General features: G+C 47.8%; 3 protein-coding genes across 3 annotated transcripts, besides 1 other annotated feature; all 3 read right to left on the reverse strand.

The window, feature by feature from the left end:
- Window positions 1-1024: 1024 nt before the first annotated feature.
- Window positions 1025-1145: a repeat region.
- A 2329-nt stretch (window positions 1146-3474) lies between these two features.
- Window positions 3475-5066, reverse strand: FPSE_03607 (uncharacterized protein; the record flags this gene model as incomplete). Its single annotated transcript, XM_009256726.1, has 6 exons — window positions 3475-3786; window positions 3873-4084; window positions 4207-4289; window positions 4339-4673; window positions 4883-5005; window positions 5064-5066. 6 exons carry the CDS (start codon window positions 5064-5066, stop codon window positions 3475-3477), a joined length of 1068 nt encoding a protein of 355 aa, XP_009255001.1.
- A 4067-nt stretch (window positions 5067-9133) lies between these two features.
- On the reverse strand, window positions 9134-10360 carry FPSE_03606 (uncharacterized protein; the record flags this gene model as incomplete). Its single annotated transcript, XM_009256725.1, has 3 exons — window positions 9134-9990; window positions 10041-10122; window positions 10175-10360. The coding sequence occupies 3 exons, from the start codon at window positions 10358-10360 to the stop codon at window positions 9134-9136; spliced, it is 1125 nt and encodes a 374-aa protein (XP_009255000.1).
- A 1248-nt stretch (window positions 10361-11608) lies between these two features.
- FPSE_03605 (uncharacterized protein) lies at window positions 11609-13993 on the reverse strand (the record flags this gene model as incomplete). The annotated part of the gene is made up of 1 exon (XM_009256724.1): window positions 11609-13993. The coding sequence occupies one exon, from the start codon at window positions 13991-13993 to the stop codon at window positions 11609-11611; it is 2385 nt and encodes a 794-aa protein (XP_009254999.1).
- Window positions 13994-14717: the final 724 nt, after the last annotated feature.

Genomic DNA, 14717 nt, shown 5'->3' on the forward strand with positions numbered 1-14717 from the left:
CAGGGTACATCGGAGATGGAGTCAAACAATCGTTTACGTTCGCCTTGCCAACTGATGCAATCAATTATCATGCCTCTCCCACATGGGCATGCACTCCGCCACATACATATTCCACCATATTCCAAGTGAGTTACCTGCCGACTAGTGACCTATTACATGCTAATTATCAAATTCAAAGACCCCCATTCCATTTCAAGTGGATGGATCAAGAAATGGGCCACTTCGAAAACATCACTGTCCAGTTTACCAACAAACCACAGTACGCCCAAGCAAACAAGAAGCAAAGCCACAAACCAACAGATAACAGGCCTGATTCACAATTCATTCAACTACAAGGAGTGCAATATATCACCATTATGATCGTAAGCAGCGTCGCTACAGATCATAAAGTGTAACTGGCATATATTGTCCGCCATTACTTACCAGTGAAAATGACGAAGTTCAGAAGTCGGATGCCAATCAGCCACAAATCACACGACACAGGCATGTACCTAAAAGTACACGGATAGCTACTAACGACAAAATATCCTCCTGATAGATGTGATGGTGAAGCAGAAATGAACAACAACCAAGACCACTTTTTCGTGTCACTTCTAAACCATTCGCCACCACAAGAAGCACGAGTCCCTTCGATACTTCAAAGGCCTCAAGCATGACTACAAGTTGAAGCAGTCATATAGGTAGGACTTTTTTTCTTCTTGTTGAAGAGGGGGACAAGTACTAATTGAAACACAGTCATGAAAATCGATACTCTTGACAGATATAAAACAACAAATCCACCACCTGATCATACTTGCATACCATATCCAACTAACTTCACAGACCCAATCGAATATGAGGCTTGCAAATTGACGACCAAACATCAAGTGATGTATCACCCATAGAATATCAACACTCAATCCCTGCAATCGCAACGACGGTCGAGGAACAGCTAAGACATCCTGGCATATATATCGAAAACAAAAACATGAAATGCCATACCTAATTAGGTACCTCCACCGCCAAACACCTTTCATGATTAATGGGAGAAGGAGGAGGAGAACAGAAACAAGGGAGAAAGAAAAGGAGAGGAACAAGAAAAGAGAAATAAAAAACAAAAAAGAAAGAAAGGAATAAAAAGGGGGAAGGGGAGAAGAAGAAGGAAATTAGATAATGGTGAAGACTACACGGTAACAGAACGACAAGAACGGAAGAACAACAACAAAGTGGAAATTTGAGACCGAGAAGAAGCCGGAGATGGGTTGGAAAAGGACAATGGATTCTACAAAGAAACGAGAAACTGCTGGTTTCAGAGGGGTGGAAAGATGAACTGGATGGCTTGAGTGAATCGAGAAGTTGATGACGGTGACGGGCGGGCAGGAAGAGTGTGAGTTGGGTAACGGGTATATGTGGGTGCAGAGAATTGAGGTGCGAAGGGGCATGCGAAGATCAAAAGGGTTCAAGAGGCAGGGGGAAGTGAAGGGCAGGGCAGAAATGATGGACCATGCTAACACGACAAAACGAGCGACACAGTCACGGCCACAACCACGACCACAATCACGGCGACCAGTCAGAAGCTCAACATATTTACCATGACTGAGAAATCATCATCAATGGTATGAACTATGCGACCTTACAAAGCATATCAACTGACCAAGATGCGTTACAGACTCACAACCGGCCTAATCGGCTAGATCCAGTTACACCAACCTAAATACCGAACTTCAAGGGGCAAACAATCTCAAATACTGTTTTCCGCCAAGACCGTACAGATACTCTGGGATTGTCTTATGATCAGAGGTACATAAATGTATTACTCATTCGATCTTTGTAGAGATATGAGTTTAACAGATCAGAGGTACATATCAGCTCGGCACCACCAACCATGTTATATCACGAATCGCCACTTGGTACATTTCGACCACAATTGTTTTAGAGAGCGACACAGTCGGTTTTTGAAACCCTCCTTCAACGGCAGTATTCAGAAGCGTGGCGGATAGGCTTAGATATATTTCAGATCGAAGACATCTGAACAAAGCCACTTCAAATATCACGACTTCATCGACAGACAGAACTACCACAAACAGAGTCCCAACAAACAACACTACTACAAATTGCAAATGAAACTACTACAGACAAGCCCCACGAATTCCTGTACTCCAGCCTTCAGCCAGTGGACGCTCGTCTCTAGTCAAGCCACGCAACATTATCATAATGTATCTGTCAACACTACACGAGTCCTACTTGAAGCTGGAGACTGGTTTGGTCAGACTTCTCCCAGTGGTTTTCCAAGTATTCCATGGCGTCACAAAACATAACAACACAAACTTCCCATGGGTCTACTGGCATGGTGCCGAAAGTAGCACATTATCTTTCATCACTCTACGGTTAATCATTTCGATCTGGCAGCACTGGTCTATCCTTCCTCCTCTCTCTTTTTATTTCCTGTATTTAGCCTTTTATTAGAATCACTGCTTTATCACTATTAAATCACATTGTTAGCAATTGATGTGTGTGTCTTTTACTCTCGTATGTTTGTGAGCAAGATAATCACAATATCACCAAGCTACTTTGTCTCGTGGGAGCGAATAATCACCACTCAGTGTTGAATTTTCAATTTTGTTTATGAATACGTTCCTTTCTATGGCGAATTTTGCTGTGTTCGGTATCATTGATTGTTGGCCAAACGTGGTAGTTTGCCACGCTTGTCCTATCATACTATGTGGGTGAGGTCCATAGTCCTCCTCAGGGCATTTGATAAATTGGCCGCTTGAAGCATTAGAGATAAGATTAGTATTTCAGTTTATGCTACTTAGACCAGGTTTCTTAGATTACTTATTTTCATACCCTAAGGCTTAGGAAGTTGAGATTCTGCCACCTGTTAGGTCCTATATTACAAGCAATCTTAAGCAAGATGTTAATAAACTGCCATATATAGTCTAAAGTGACTGAGCGCTCCCTCAGGGCCATGAATGATAGGTAGGCGCGCACATTGGAGAGGAGGAGGTCGTGTCACGACCTCCTCCCCAAACTTTAGTGATCAAGACGGTTAGTGGGTCCAATTCTCGCGTGGCATTAATAACCTTAAATTCTCCGATGGGCGACGCGGGGTAACCGATTGACTTTTTTTGTCAGGAGGCAGGTACGGGCATGCTTGATTTAACTACATGTCTGCTGTCGAGATAGACAAGCATTTTCGACATTTCTCCTAAGGATGGTCGACTGTATAGGGTGTTCTGATCAACGGTTGGCACATATACATGTTATACAATTACAGTTTCTGGTCGTGCAGTGCTGATTGCATTCAATGATATCGCTTGGCTTCAACATACATTGTGCATGGTGAGGAGAGTTTTTGAACTGTTTCACTGATTCTTGTCATTACTGGGTCCCTTGAGGACCCTTTCTCATGCTATCTATATAATCAAATAGTTTCCCATACCGTCACGCCATAAACCATGAGACGAAATCGCCTAGATCATAAAAAAACACGCTTTACTCCATAGAGAACTGAAGGAGAACCTTTGTGACCCGATAAGGATCAGCGTTGGAAGCGGGACGACGGTCCTCAAAGTAACCACAACCCTTGGCAGCAGTTTCTCGAGGAACACGGATGCTGGTGCCACGGTTGGCAACACCCCAGGTGAACTGGTCAATGGAACCAGTCTCGTGGTTGCCAGTGAGGCGAAGCTCGTTGTCCTCGCCGTACTCAGCAATACATTCAGCGTGGTGAGGCTCGAGTTTCTTCAACGCCTCTTCGATCAGCTTCATACCGCCCTCTTCACGCATGGCCTTGGTGGAAAAGTTCTAATATAAAAGTTAGCATAACTCCTTCAATTTTTGGCCGAATCGATTGATTTCTGGCTCAAAATGACCAGAAAGGCTGTACGAACCGAGTGCAAACCAGCTCCGTTCCAGCTGCCCGACTGGACGGGCTTAGGATGCAAAGAAACCTTTGCGCCGAATTCCTCGGCAACGCGGTGAAGGAAGAAGCGAGAAACCCAGAGCTGGTCACCCATCTCGATGCCGGTGCAGGGACCGACTTGGTACTCCCACTGGGCAGGCATAACCTCAGCGTTTGTTCCAGAAATTTGGATACCGGCGTCTGTCAAGATGTTAGAACGGTTCGGGGATTCGAGTGTTGGGGATTCGCCGGTGCGGCTAAGAAACCTGGCGTAGCCGGAAACCGAACATCTGCCGTGTCTTTCCCTTTCAGAGTTTACTTACATAAGCAGGCCTTGTAGTGAGCCTCGACGATATCTCGCTGGACAACCTTGCCGGTACCGACACCACAGTAGTACTCTCCTTGGCTAAAATACTGTTAGTGGCAATTGTAAAATAAAGCACTGGGACACTTACGGAGCAGGGAAACCACCAGTGGGCCAGCCATAGGGTCTGTCATCAGCACCGAGCAGGGTGTACTCCTGCTCAAGACCGAACCAAGGCTCCTCGTCGGCGTATGTCTTCATGACCTTCAAGCAGTCATGGCGGAAGTTATACTTGTTGGGAGTACCGTCTGAATCGTAACACTCGGCGAGCACAATGATGTTGGGAGATCCACGGAAAGGGTCCGGGTAGACGGCGCAGGGTCGGAGGTAGACATCAGAGTTCTCGCCAGGTGCTTGGTTGGTTGATGAACCGTCGAAGTTCCAGACAGGAAGGTCCTCAGGCTTGTAGTCCTGCTCGGGGAGAGTCTGCGAGGTGGTCAGTAAACAATTCGACATTTGATAGACGTTGAATGGGTATCGCATCCTCGCTCCTTCCTTCCTTGCCTGGGCGCAATAACATCGGCCGGGGCCGATGCCACGCGCCTTCGGCACGCGGGTGCGGCCCGTCCTATTCCTGGGCTCTTGGGAAAGGAAGGTGCGATTGCCAACGTTCAACAGGAAAAGTTTAAACTTACTCGGGACTTGGATCGAGTACCACCCTCAGCATCAACCCAGACGTACTCAGCCATGATCATACCCTTCTGATCAAGCTTGAGGAACTTCTGGAGAGTCTCCGTCCTTGAGGTAATAGGAGCAGCCTGAAATCCGTGTTAGTCAACATGACAGTGGTCCAGAGGCGTTGTGGATGGAACGAACCATTGTGAATGTGGTTTTTGTGGATGAAATGAAACTGAAGGGAGAGATATGGTATTGAGATACGAATGTATCAAACAACTAAACGGAAATGTGTAGGATGATCGAAAATGAACATTTAGAACGCCGGGGCAAGGCGGGTTTTATGTTTACGGATTCGAGCTGTCAAAGAAAGTTGAGTGTCTCTCGTCCGCCCAAAGATAAGGATTCCCTGCGGCCGGATGCAGGGGCGTGGCTGTTACCGGCTTTCAGAGGTGTGGGGTTGTTGACTATCGTCAGAAACCATAATTGGTGCAAGGCAGGGCTTCGGGAGGGGGGTGGCGTTCAAGTCGCATGCACAGGGGAGATACTTGATTTCTACCAAGGATCGTCTGTTCTTCAGCACGTCGTCGTCACAAACAACCACTGTTTATTCAGAGTAAACTCTCGCTACAATGTACATAGTGTAGTCTCCCAACCCGTCGAAGATACAACAGTCCATCTCAACGTAGAGCTATGGTACAACCCGCTTGCCCGTTGCTTGAATCTCGATTTGTTGCTTTTCAGAAACAATGCACCCATTGAGCGGCATTGACGAAACTCTCGGGGCATAGCCGTCTTGTGCTGGATAGCACTGAATGCGTATGACATAACGGGGGCGGCTTCGGCGGAGTGAACTGAGAGGGGTGGGTGTAGGGTGTGCGGAACGTCTGTTCGATTTGACACAGCCGCTCGGCTGGGATCGCCAGCGGCATATGGCGGTGCCTTTTTTTATCGACGTCCTATCTAACCAACACCGGCCCGGAGAGGTTGGCTCGGTGATTTTTACGGCGTCGTTTGACGACAATTCGGCTCAGTGCCGGCTCAATACTGTTAAATAGTCAGTTATCTGACAATGGGAGGCGGATATCAACTGCTTTAACTCCGCTTACGGAGTCCTGACTCTGATCAGGGGATACAAGACCCAGTGAGCCGCAACTAATTGACCCAACGTCTTATCGCGACATTGATCCATTAACAGTTAAAGGTTGAGTTAATTGCGTGTATGCTTGCACGTCTGTGCCACAAAAGGTATCGCGGCTGTGACGTATGTGCTAATTGCGCTTCTGCCATGTGTGTCATTAGCGTTGTTGATTTGCCAAAAATCAAATGCCTCTTTTTTGTCCTCTGTTACAATGAAGCAATATCTTCATATCGTTTGTTGAATCAATAAGTTTTCTCTGTTGCGAACCATAGATAGGGACAACTTCCCGACGCACCTCCGTACCTTGTATCCCCCAGAAATTGAACCCCCAAACTTCTCCCACTCTTGAGCATCGAGACTATCTAATGGTGCCCGCGCCTTCGTGGGCAAAGATTCTGGGGTTGGGTGGGACATGTGCCTCGCAGTGGGTGACAGAAGGAAAAAAGCCTAGCGATTGTTGGATTCCTGAATGATAAAGCTTTTTTTTTATCTCGTCTGATGTGTAAAGGCTGATTTTCAGATCCATGACTGTTCGTTATCTGCAATATTCACATCAGTAGAGCTCGATGTTCTTGTTTACATACCTTCTTCGACTTAATTCATTCTTCATCACATCCAACATCAATAACAGAAAGGAAATATGCGGTGGATATTGACAAAGCCTAAATCCTTGTATTCCCCAGGAACCAGTGACAATGTTCGGCTCAGGCCCTGTCATGGATCCCCGGGTCACATTCGTACGTGCTGGACAAGACAAGAAGCGAAAGGCGCACACAGGGTATGCCAGATACCAACATGCGCCCTGAGCCCTCTGTAGATGCGAGCCCCAGACTTCTTAGCCCAGCTATTTCGAGAGCCGCTTGAAACCTGGTGCTTGTGACTCTCTCAGAAGTCCCAACAGCCTCGGTGGTTCCGGTTTGTCCCTGATCTGTTACCAAATCGTTTCTTGGGCCCCAGTAAAACCATGCTATTCTAGGCAAGACGGCCCAGCTTCTTTATTCGACCTGTCCAACCAGGGGCGGCGACGCCATAGGCGGAAGTCTTGCCCCTTCTACCGCCGCTTCTTTTTGGCACTTGCTACATCAGCAATGCGCGGGTGTATGTGGCTTTGGTCTTCTTGGGTACGGTATTCTTTTTTTGGGGTGGCGTCGGTGATGAGGTTGACTAGGCGTGCTTGGAGAGAGACACCGACTCTTATCATTCAGCCTTGATTGGCTCCAAGCATGCTCTGCATAATGCCTGTTATCTCACGTTGGGCTTTCAGTAGGACGGCTTCAAAGCCGTTTCAGACGTCAAGGCTTCTGGTTGGCTGCCTTTTCAATGCCGACAAACTGTAAATCGCTCAGCAGAAGTGAGTTTCCTCCATTTCCCCAGACCGTAGATTGCTTGTAGTTTTCGGGATGCTCCAGATTTTCAGGCACCTCCAGTCTGCTCAGCCCTGACACGAGTGTGCGCGGCTGAGGACTCCGGCTTCGGGGATGCGCGATGAGGTTGAACAGTTGAGTGGTAACTATTATTGACCTTTGATTAGCGTCGGTCCGGCCATGTCACTCGATTTCTTCACCTCTTGTTCCATTTCTCCTTGGAAAAGCGATCTAGAATCGAAGGAACGACTCCATTCTGCCGGTGCCCAGTCCAGGGTTCAATTATTCCCGAGCTGAATCCGACTGGCTGTAGCAAACGGTTCCTGGACGACTGGGGTGCAGAGTCATGTTGGGACCCAAAGCCAGAATATCTTGCAAGGTTATTCACAATTGTATGTGCGCAAATGCATGATGAGCTTGTGGTAATTACTTTCGAGGAACCCTTGACCTGGACTCTCCTTCCACGAAGTTTGAGGTATCGATAATAATTATTCGAGACTTTTCTTACGGGACCGGCTCGCACGAGACCAGAAAAGAAGATAGAACCCCTGGCATACAGGGGTGCTTCGTTTTCCAACTCTTTAATTGACAAGCTCTCAAGTAAATGTATGGTAATGATAAGGCAGGCCAAGACCTAGAATAATACCCGAATGGGGCGCTTTCATATGAGCCTGAACGGGATGAAAGGGATAAATTTTATTTCGTGTTGTTGAGATGGGCTGATGGGTTTCTGGAAACCGTATTGCGCAGATCGTTCCTTCTTCGTCGAGCTGTGTTCTATTTGGGCGAGAGCGACGAGTAAGATAACGATACGGGGTTTGGCAACTGCGCCACGTTTGCGCTTGCCGCTATTCTATTCACGATACCCTCAACCTAAACAGAAACGAAACTTTCAACCTCAACTGCTTAAGCGACCATGGAGAATTGTGATGATTGTACTTCTTGACATGAACTTGGACAACTACTCAAACAGGCAATTCTCCTGATTCAATGTCCCACCCTCCTTGAGATGGAGATCTGCCGCCCCCGCAATCCCCATTTAACTTGCTGCAAATCAGCGAACCAATCAGATTCAATCCTGAGCCTATTACACATTTAAATGAGCAACTTGAACTGGTCCGGTTCTGGGCTTACCCCAGGTTTCCGTCGATATCTGCTATCTCTGGATAGCAAAGAGCAATTAATCTCGATCACTAAAGGCCTCAAGGTCATTGGGTCGCCAGAAAAAGAAAGCAAATCGTTTGGTTTTCCTCGCTCCCACCCTCCCATTTTCCCAGTCATAAGTCTGGGGAATTGGGTGATAGAATCACGTCTAGATAATTGGACGCGCGAATGAGGTTGGACCAACTTGTTGAGGAGATATCGTTCCGGGTTTTAAATCAGAATCTGCCGGTTCCGCATTGGACTGTCGCATTGATGAAGATTTCAGGCACCTGGGACCTCGGGATCAACTCCGGGTCTGGTGCCCCGATGCGTTGCGATTCACGCCGAGACCCGGCGGGGGGATTGACGGGGTGTGACGGACCTTCACCGGGGCTTGACCGTGCCAAGATGGAGTCGTTCAAAATTTATGTATCTTGACGCAGTTCAACACCATCCAGTGGCAACGGGTAACGGTGGTTTAAATCTCGTGATGGATCAAGACCTACCAAATTGAGCAGCGGGTTCCTTTTTACATCACTTTGTTCTCATTTGTCTTGGCAAAAAAAAGGGCCAAGTTCAAAATTTTGTACTTGACCCTCAAAATGACGTCGCTACTTGTGTCACTACACACCCATGACGCTCTGGATGGGCACGTCCCAGTACCAGCTTGCAGCCGCCATGCCGCCAACGCTCATCATAGCCGCCATGAGGAAATTGACATCATTGTTGTCCAGAAGATCCCACCCGTTCTCAATGGTCCGCGATGGTCGTTGATCTCCGAAACTTGACTTGCGGTGCTTGTCCTTGGGGTTGTAAACCTCGGCATGAGCATCGTGATCGTCTGTAATGGCGGAGTCGTCCGACTTCTCTTTGGCGTCTTCCTTTTTCAGATGCGCTGCAGAACCCTCAGCAGACTCGGCTACCAGCACCCGGTTGCCACCCTCGCCCTCAACGATTTTACCAGAACGTACGTCACGAACTGAACGTTGAAACAGGCCTCCCAAGAAACTATCCAAGACACTGCCAAGAGCACCCCATAGCACCATGAACCCCATGAATTTGCGGCGCTCCAGCATCGTCCATGGTGCACCACCTGCGGGCGTCTGAGCTGACTCTTCTGTGCATGATGGCAAAAACAGCATAGAGGCAGTGACAATAATGATGGATCCCAGCAGACCTGCACCCAGTCCTAGCAGAGTAACACCGCCGTTTGTTCCGCGAGGCACCTTTCGCAGAGTCGGTGATGTGATGAGGCGGGGTTGTCCTGAGGAGAGAATGCCAAGCTCGGAGCTGAAGGTATCGGCCGCAACGGCCGCATAGTTGGCGATGATTCCAATGACCAGGAGGTCACCGCCCCATGAAAAGCATAGTGATCCCGTAGGATCCGGGGTATTGGGATCGGCGAATGCGGCTTCTCGTTTGCGTAGCTGGTTTGCGTGGAGGAGGGAGAGGACAGAGGCCATCAAGCTGTTGGCAAGGACTATAGAAGTGTCAGCTATGTGATGGAGATGAATATGCCCAAGCGCTTACCTTGAACGTGTGTTCTAGGCCCTTCTCCCCCAGACGTGCCCTTGGAACGAACGGTATAATTGGCCTTGATTCCCTCTTTGATCTGGAATTTTGTTAGAATAGGGGTATTTTATGCTGTAGCGGGCGCAACTCACATGTGTAACACGCGTCCCAGCAAGGAAGAAGATGCACAGGAGTGCAAATGGTAGATTCCATGGGTGATATGCGTGGGCAATAGCTGTCAGAGTCGCAGCGAAGATGCCAGCGGGCGTCAAAGAGTTTCTGCTCTTGGCACGGTAAATGAGCGCACAAGTCGCGGGGACAGCGTACAGCAATCTCATGGCTGATTCCAAGCGCTTAGAATGTTGGAAAATGCAGGGCACAAAGCAAGCTGGGGTTGTCAAGCTCCCTTGTAGTTAAATCAAATCTGCTACTGTTAACTTTCACGAGCTCACGTTAGCGGATTAGGCGTCGAGTAAGAGCTCCCCGGTCAGCTGACGTCAGCGGCAGACGCAGCCACGTCGGCAATGGATTTTGGAAGGAGCCAGCAAACACCGAGAAGAAGCAGTATAAGAAAGTGATTAATTAGAAGGAATGGATATTCAGAGATTACTTGGAAGGCACTAGGATAAGTGGCATTTGCTTCAGAGTCACTCGCATAGCCGTGTCCTTGCAGTGTACTATGTGTCTCTCTTGACAAGTACAAGTCGTGAATATCTTCAACGCCATTAAAGATTTTCTTCATCAAGCGGATGTGCCGAAATCACTCAATGGGTAATATCAACATTAGTAGCTTGAGAGACGGCGATACAACACATCATCATCATCATCACATTTCACATTGCTCGAGACGTACCTACCCTAAACTGTAACTTTGATCATCAAGGGCAAGAACTGGAGGACAGCAACGTGCCAAATATTGATGCCATGTACTTTCCCTATCAAAGTTGCCCTTCCTTTGTGTCAATTCTTTCCTTATCCAACTTTTCTCATGATCATGACGCAATTCTCGCTCTTGTTCGTTATCATGTCAAGATAGCTTCTTTCCCAACAGGATAATGTTTTGGCCCTTTTGTCAATCATGTAAACGTTGATATCGACCGTGGCTTGTTACAGATAAACATGGTGACCGATAAACCAAGTGGCTCATGTCGCGATATAGATGATAGAGTCAAATGATGAGTAACCAAGTGCGATATGGGACTGTTGAGTTTGTGGCCTCCAATTCACGACTGGCTTGTATCTATTCGCGAATTTTGATTAGTCGACACTATCAACATCATGCTTTATTGCTGATAACACTGGATTTGAATAACAAACTCTTCAGACTTTAGATTAGAACCTATTTGATGGATCTCACGTATCTAAGCTCTGGATATCTTGTTGCCTCTTGGACGTATTGTCATATTACCCCTATCTCAGGGGCTAAACATTGATAAGGTACACACTTGATACAGAATGCCGTGGAAGCACAAGCAGCCAATACCTAATTACATAATTCAAACCAGTATCTGGGCAGTTCATTTTGATCTTTCTGCTGCAGTAACTCCAATCCCAGTAGCGCGCTAATTTGTAAACCATCATGCCCACTATGCATCTTCCATATCCAGAGCCTGGAATGACATATACGTCGTATCTTCAGCCCTTGTGCTTGGCCATACCCATTGGTTGTTCTGCATGGAGGCTGGACCGGCAGCCTGAAAGTTCAACATATGGGTTGGCTGTGAGTACCACACGTTCTGCATGGGAGTCCCATTTTGCAATCCCGACTGAACTACTGTAGGAGAACTCAGATTACCTGTATTCATAACACCTGGAGAGTAGTTCTCTCCGACATTCCACTTGGTCATTTCCTCAAAGGGGGTGAATGATTGGGTTGAGACACTGGTTGATGATGCTGATGAGGACGGCATGGATGAGGATATTCTCGGATCACCTTCTGTATAGCGGAAGGGTGAAGGTATGTCAGTCGAAGAGTCGTCTGTAACAATGAAAGTGTTCGGTGCTTCATTGCGAGGGGAATGGGACAAGGATCGAATATTGTTCATTCTCGGGTCCAGCAGCCCCAATGCATTTGAGGATTCTTGATCACTAAAAGCTCGGATGCAAGCTTTCAGTTGCTTCCTCACGTTTCGCAAAGACGTAGTCTGGTAGAAGCTGCTGGTTTTACTGATTGAGTATAAAGAGCTTGCTAAAGAACACAGCCGGCTGTCCCAATCAGGACGAAAGTAGCCAGGGTCGATACCAAGCCCTAGATTCTCGCTAACAAGACTGAAAGCTCGGGAACAGGCATCCAAGAGGTTGCAAAGAGATTTGGAAAGAGATTCTTGAAAGGAGGAAGCAGAGGTTGTATGGTCGAGCTGCCCGGCAGGAGGCGAAAGGGATCGGATGATATGTTCCAGCGACGAGCAAAATTGATGCAAAGTATCTGTTGGAATGATGACTTGGTCATAGAATGACCCATTCTTGGGGAAGAGGAGTTGGATGATCATTGTCTGGTGGAATGCAACGATCAAGTGTCGTGATTCATCTGGTTGGTCACCTTGATTGGAACGTTTGGTATTTGAACTCTCGACTTCTCGCATGGCCTCTCTGCAGGCATTCAAACCATGCTTGGATGCAATTTGATCTGACTGCGAGAAAAGATAGGCGACCGTGTTGACAATATGGGCAAGGGGTCGCATTTCTCCAATATTGCGCTTCTGCTTCTGCAATGTGTTGAAGTTCTCGGAAACAAGGTCGAGCTGAATAGAGACGGATGAGTTTTCTGTTGCGGGAAGAGAGTCGTGTGTAAAGGCTGACAGGCTGGCGTCGGGTGAAACTCCTGCCTGGATGGACATCCAAAGGTTGAGCGAAAAGGTCGTCCACCACAGATTGGAGACAACCTCTTTCTCAACATCGAGCACATCCACCCCGTTGATGCGACTGGAGCTAGGTGGAGAGACATCATTCGACATGCAATCCTTGATTTGGGTCACCATCTTACTGGCGACTTGTATATAGCAGACGGCTCGGCGGAATTCGTTCGTCGAGAGAGCGTTCCAGGCCAGTAACACCAGTGTCTGTGCAGTCGTCACACCTTTATACACTCTTGTTGGCACTCCCGAGTATACAGCGTCGTTTTCTTCCAAAGCGTGGTTAGGTCGCATCTGCAGCTGGGTTTTCGCCCACTGCAATAGTTCGTGCCCGCGAGTTACCATAGGAGTCTCCCCGATGACAAAACTAGCATCTGCTAGCATAACAGCTATGAGGATCTCGTCGCATGTATCTTCGCGCATTTCTCGGAGGAGTAGTGTCTTGGAGATAAGAAAGGTCAAAGGATGTGCCGAGTACCAGACATCTATCAGCTGGTTCCTCTGTCGATGGCTAAAGGTGGAGATGGGACTGCTGCAATATGAGGCATTGTTGTCAAACATGCTGGAAGTTTTGTCGTTGGATAAACCAGAACGGATTAATTGACTGTTGGAATCATCAGGCTGGCAGGACCCCAAGATACTATATCCCTGGCCAACAGACCCGACAAGGTCGCAAGCTACCAGGGGAAGGAGTCCAATGCATCGAGCTTTGTTGCAAGTCGCCTGTAAGTCAACACGGCTTGCTTCTCCGAAAGCCATTTGGGAAAACCTGTCCTGAAACACCTGCTCAAGGGAGGCAGCAAGGCTTTCAACGCCATCTCCCAGCGGCACAAGATCTTCATGTGCTCTTCTGGGGGACATGGAAGAAGCAGAGTTGGCGGAGCACGACCTTCTCCTCTTGCTTTCGGGCAAGTCATGATCACTTCGTACCTGTAGTAGATTGTTGCCTTTGGAGCCGTCGAAGCTGAGATTACGTCCTTTGGCCCGGGGAGATTCAAAGTCGTAGATGCAGTCGACGCCTTGCTTACGACAAGCCTCGCAGATTGTTTCGTTGGAACACTTGATCTTCCTCGCCCGACAAAAAGCACACGATCGTCTCAAGGGATGTTTTGAAGTCATGCTGTTGCTCAAGGGTTTGGTAATCATGGATTGCTGTACATGGGGCCCCAAAAGGAACCTGAAAGCTCTTGGAGTAGTACTTGACGAGATTAAAACAGAGACTCGAAGGAAGAATCAAGAAGATGGTCTTTGTATGAGGTTGAAATGGCGTTGGCTGCCTTGATTTGGTTTCGAAATAGAATGGTCTCGACAGGAGCTAGGCAAGCCCACACTGTAGGGCTCAGATCAGTACCAGGGCCTTTGAGATCCTGGTAGCTGGTCTTATTGGCAGGTAATCTTGGAAGCAACCGAAAGCTTGTTTAGCTCTCCATGTCAAAGGCCTGCATCATTTAGGGCTGATAGCTTGAGTGGCAGTGCCCTGTCGTGTTGGGTGATGGCGCACCATTGTGCTGGTAACGTGGAGGGAGAGTTCTGGCACCATCCTAGCAGATGAGCCAATGCATTGGATAGTATGGGGATGAGGTTGGCATGACACATCTGTCCAAGGCAGTGTCAGATGCTTATTCTTAGTCTAAAGGTAGTATCAGAGTAGACAGGCACGATCCATGCTTCAGATCAGGCTCTTGGCAAGGCAGTCACCGGTATACCCGTTATGGTCACCGCCTAGTCCACGTCTATATACGAAAATTATCTGTCTATATGTCGCTGACACGAAGCTTGGTTAGTTGCAGCTGTGTACACTTGGCTCGTGTGCGTATTGACCAAGTTGCACTATCCGAGACGG

This window comes from Fusarium pseudograminearum, chromosome 1 (assembly GCF_000303195.2).
Source record: "Fusarium pseudograminearum CS3096 chromosome 1, whole genome shotgun sequence".
NCBI lineage: Eukaryota > Fungi > Ascomycota > Sordariomycetes > Hypocreales > Nectriaceae > Fusarium > Fusarium pseudograminearum.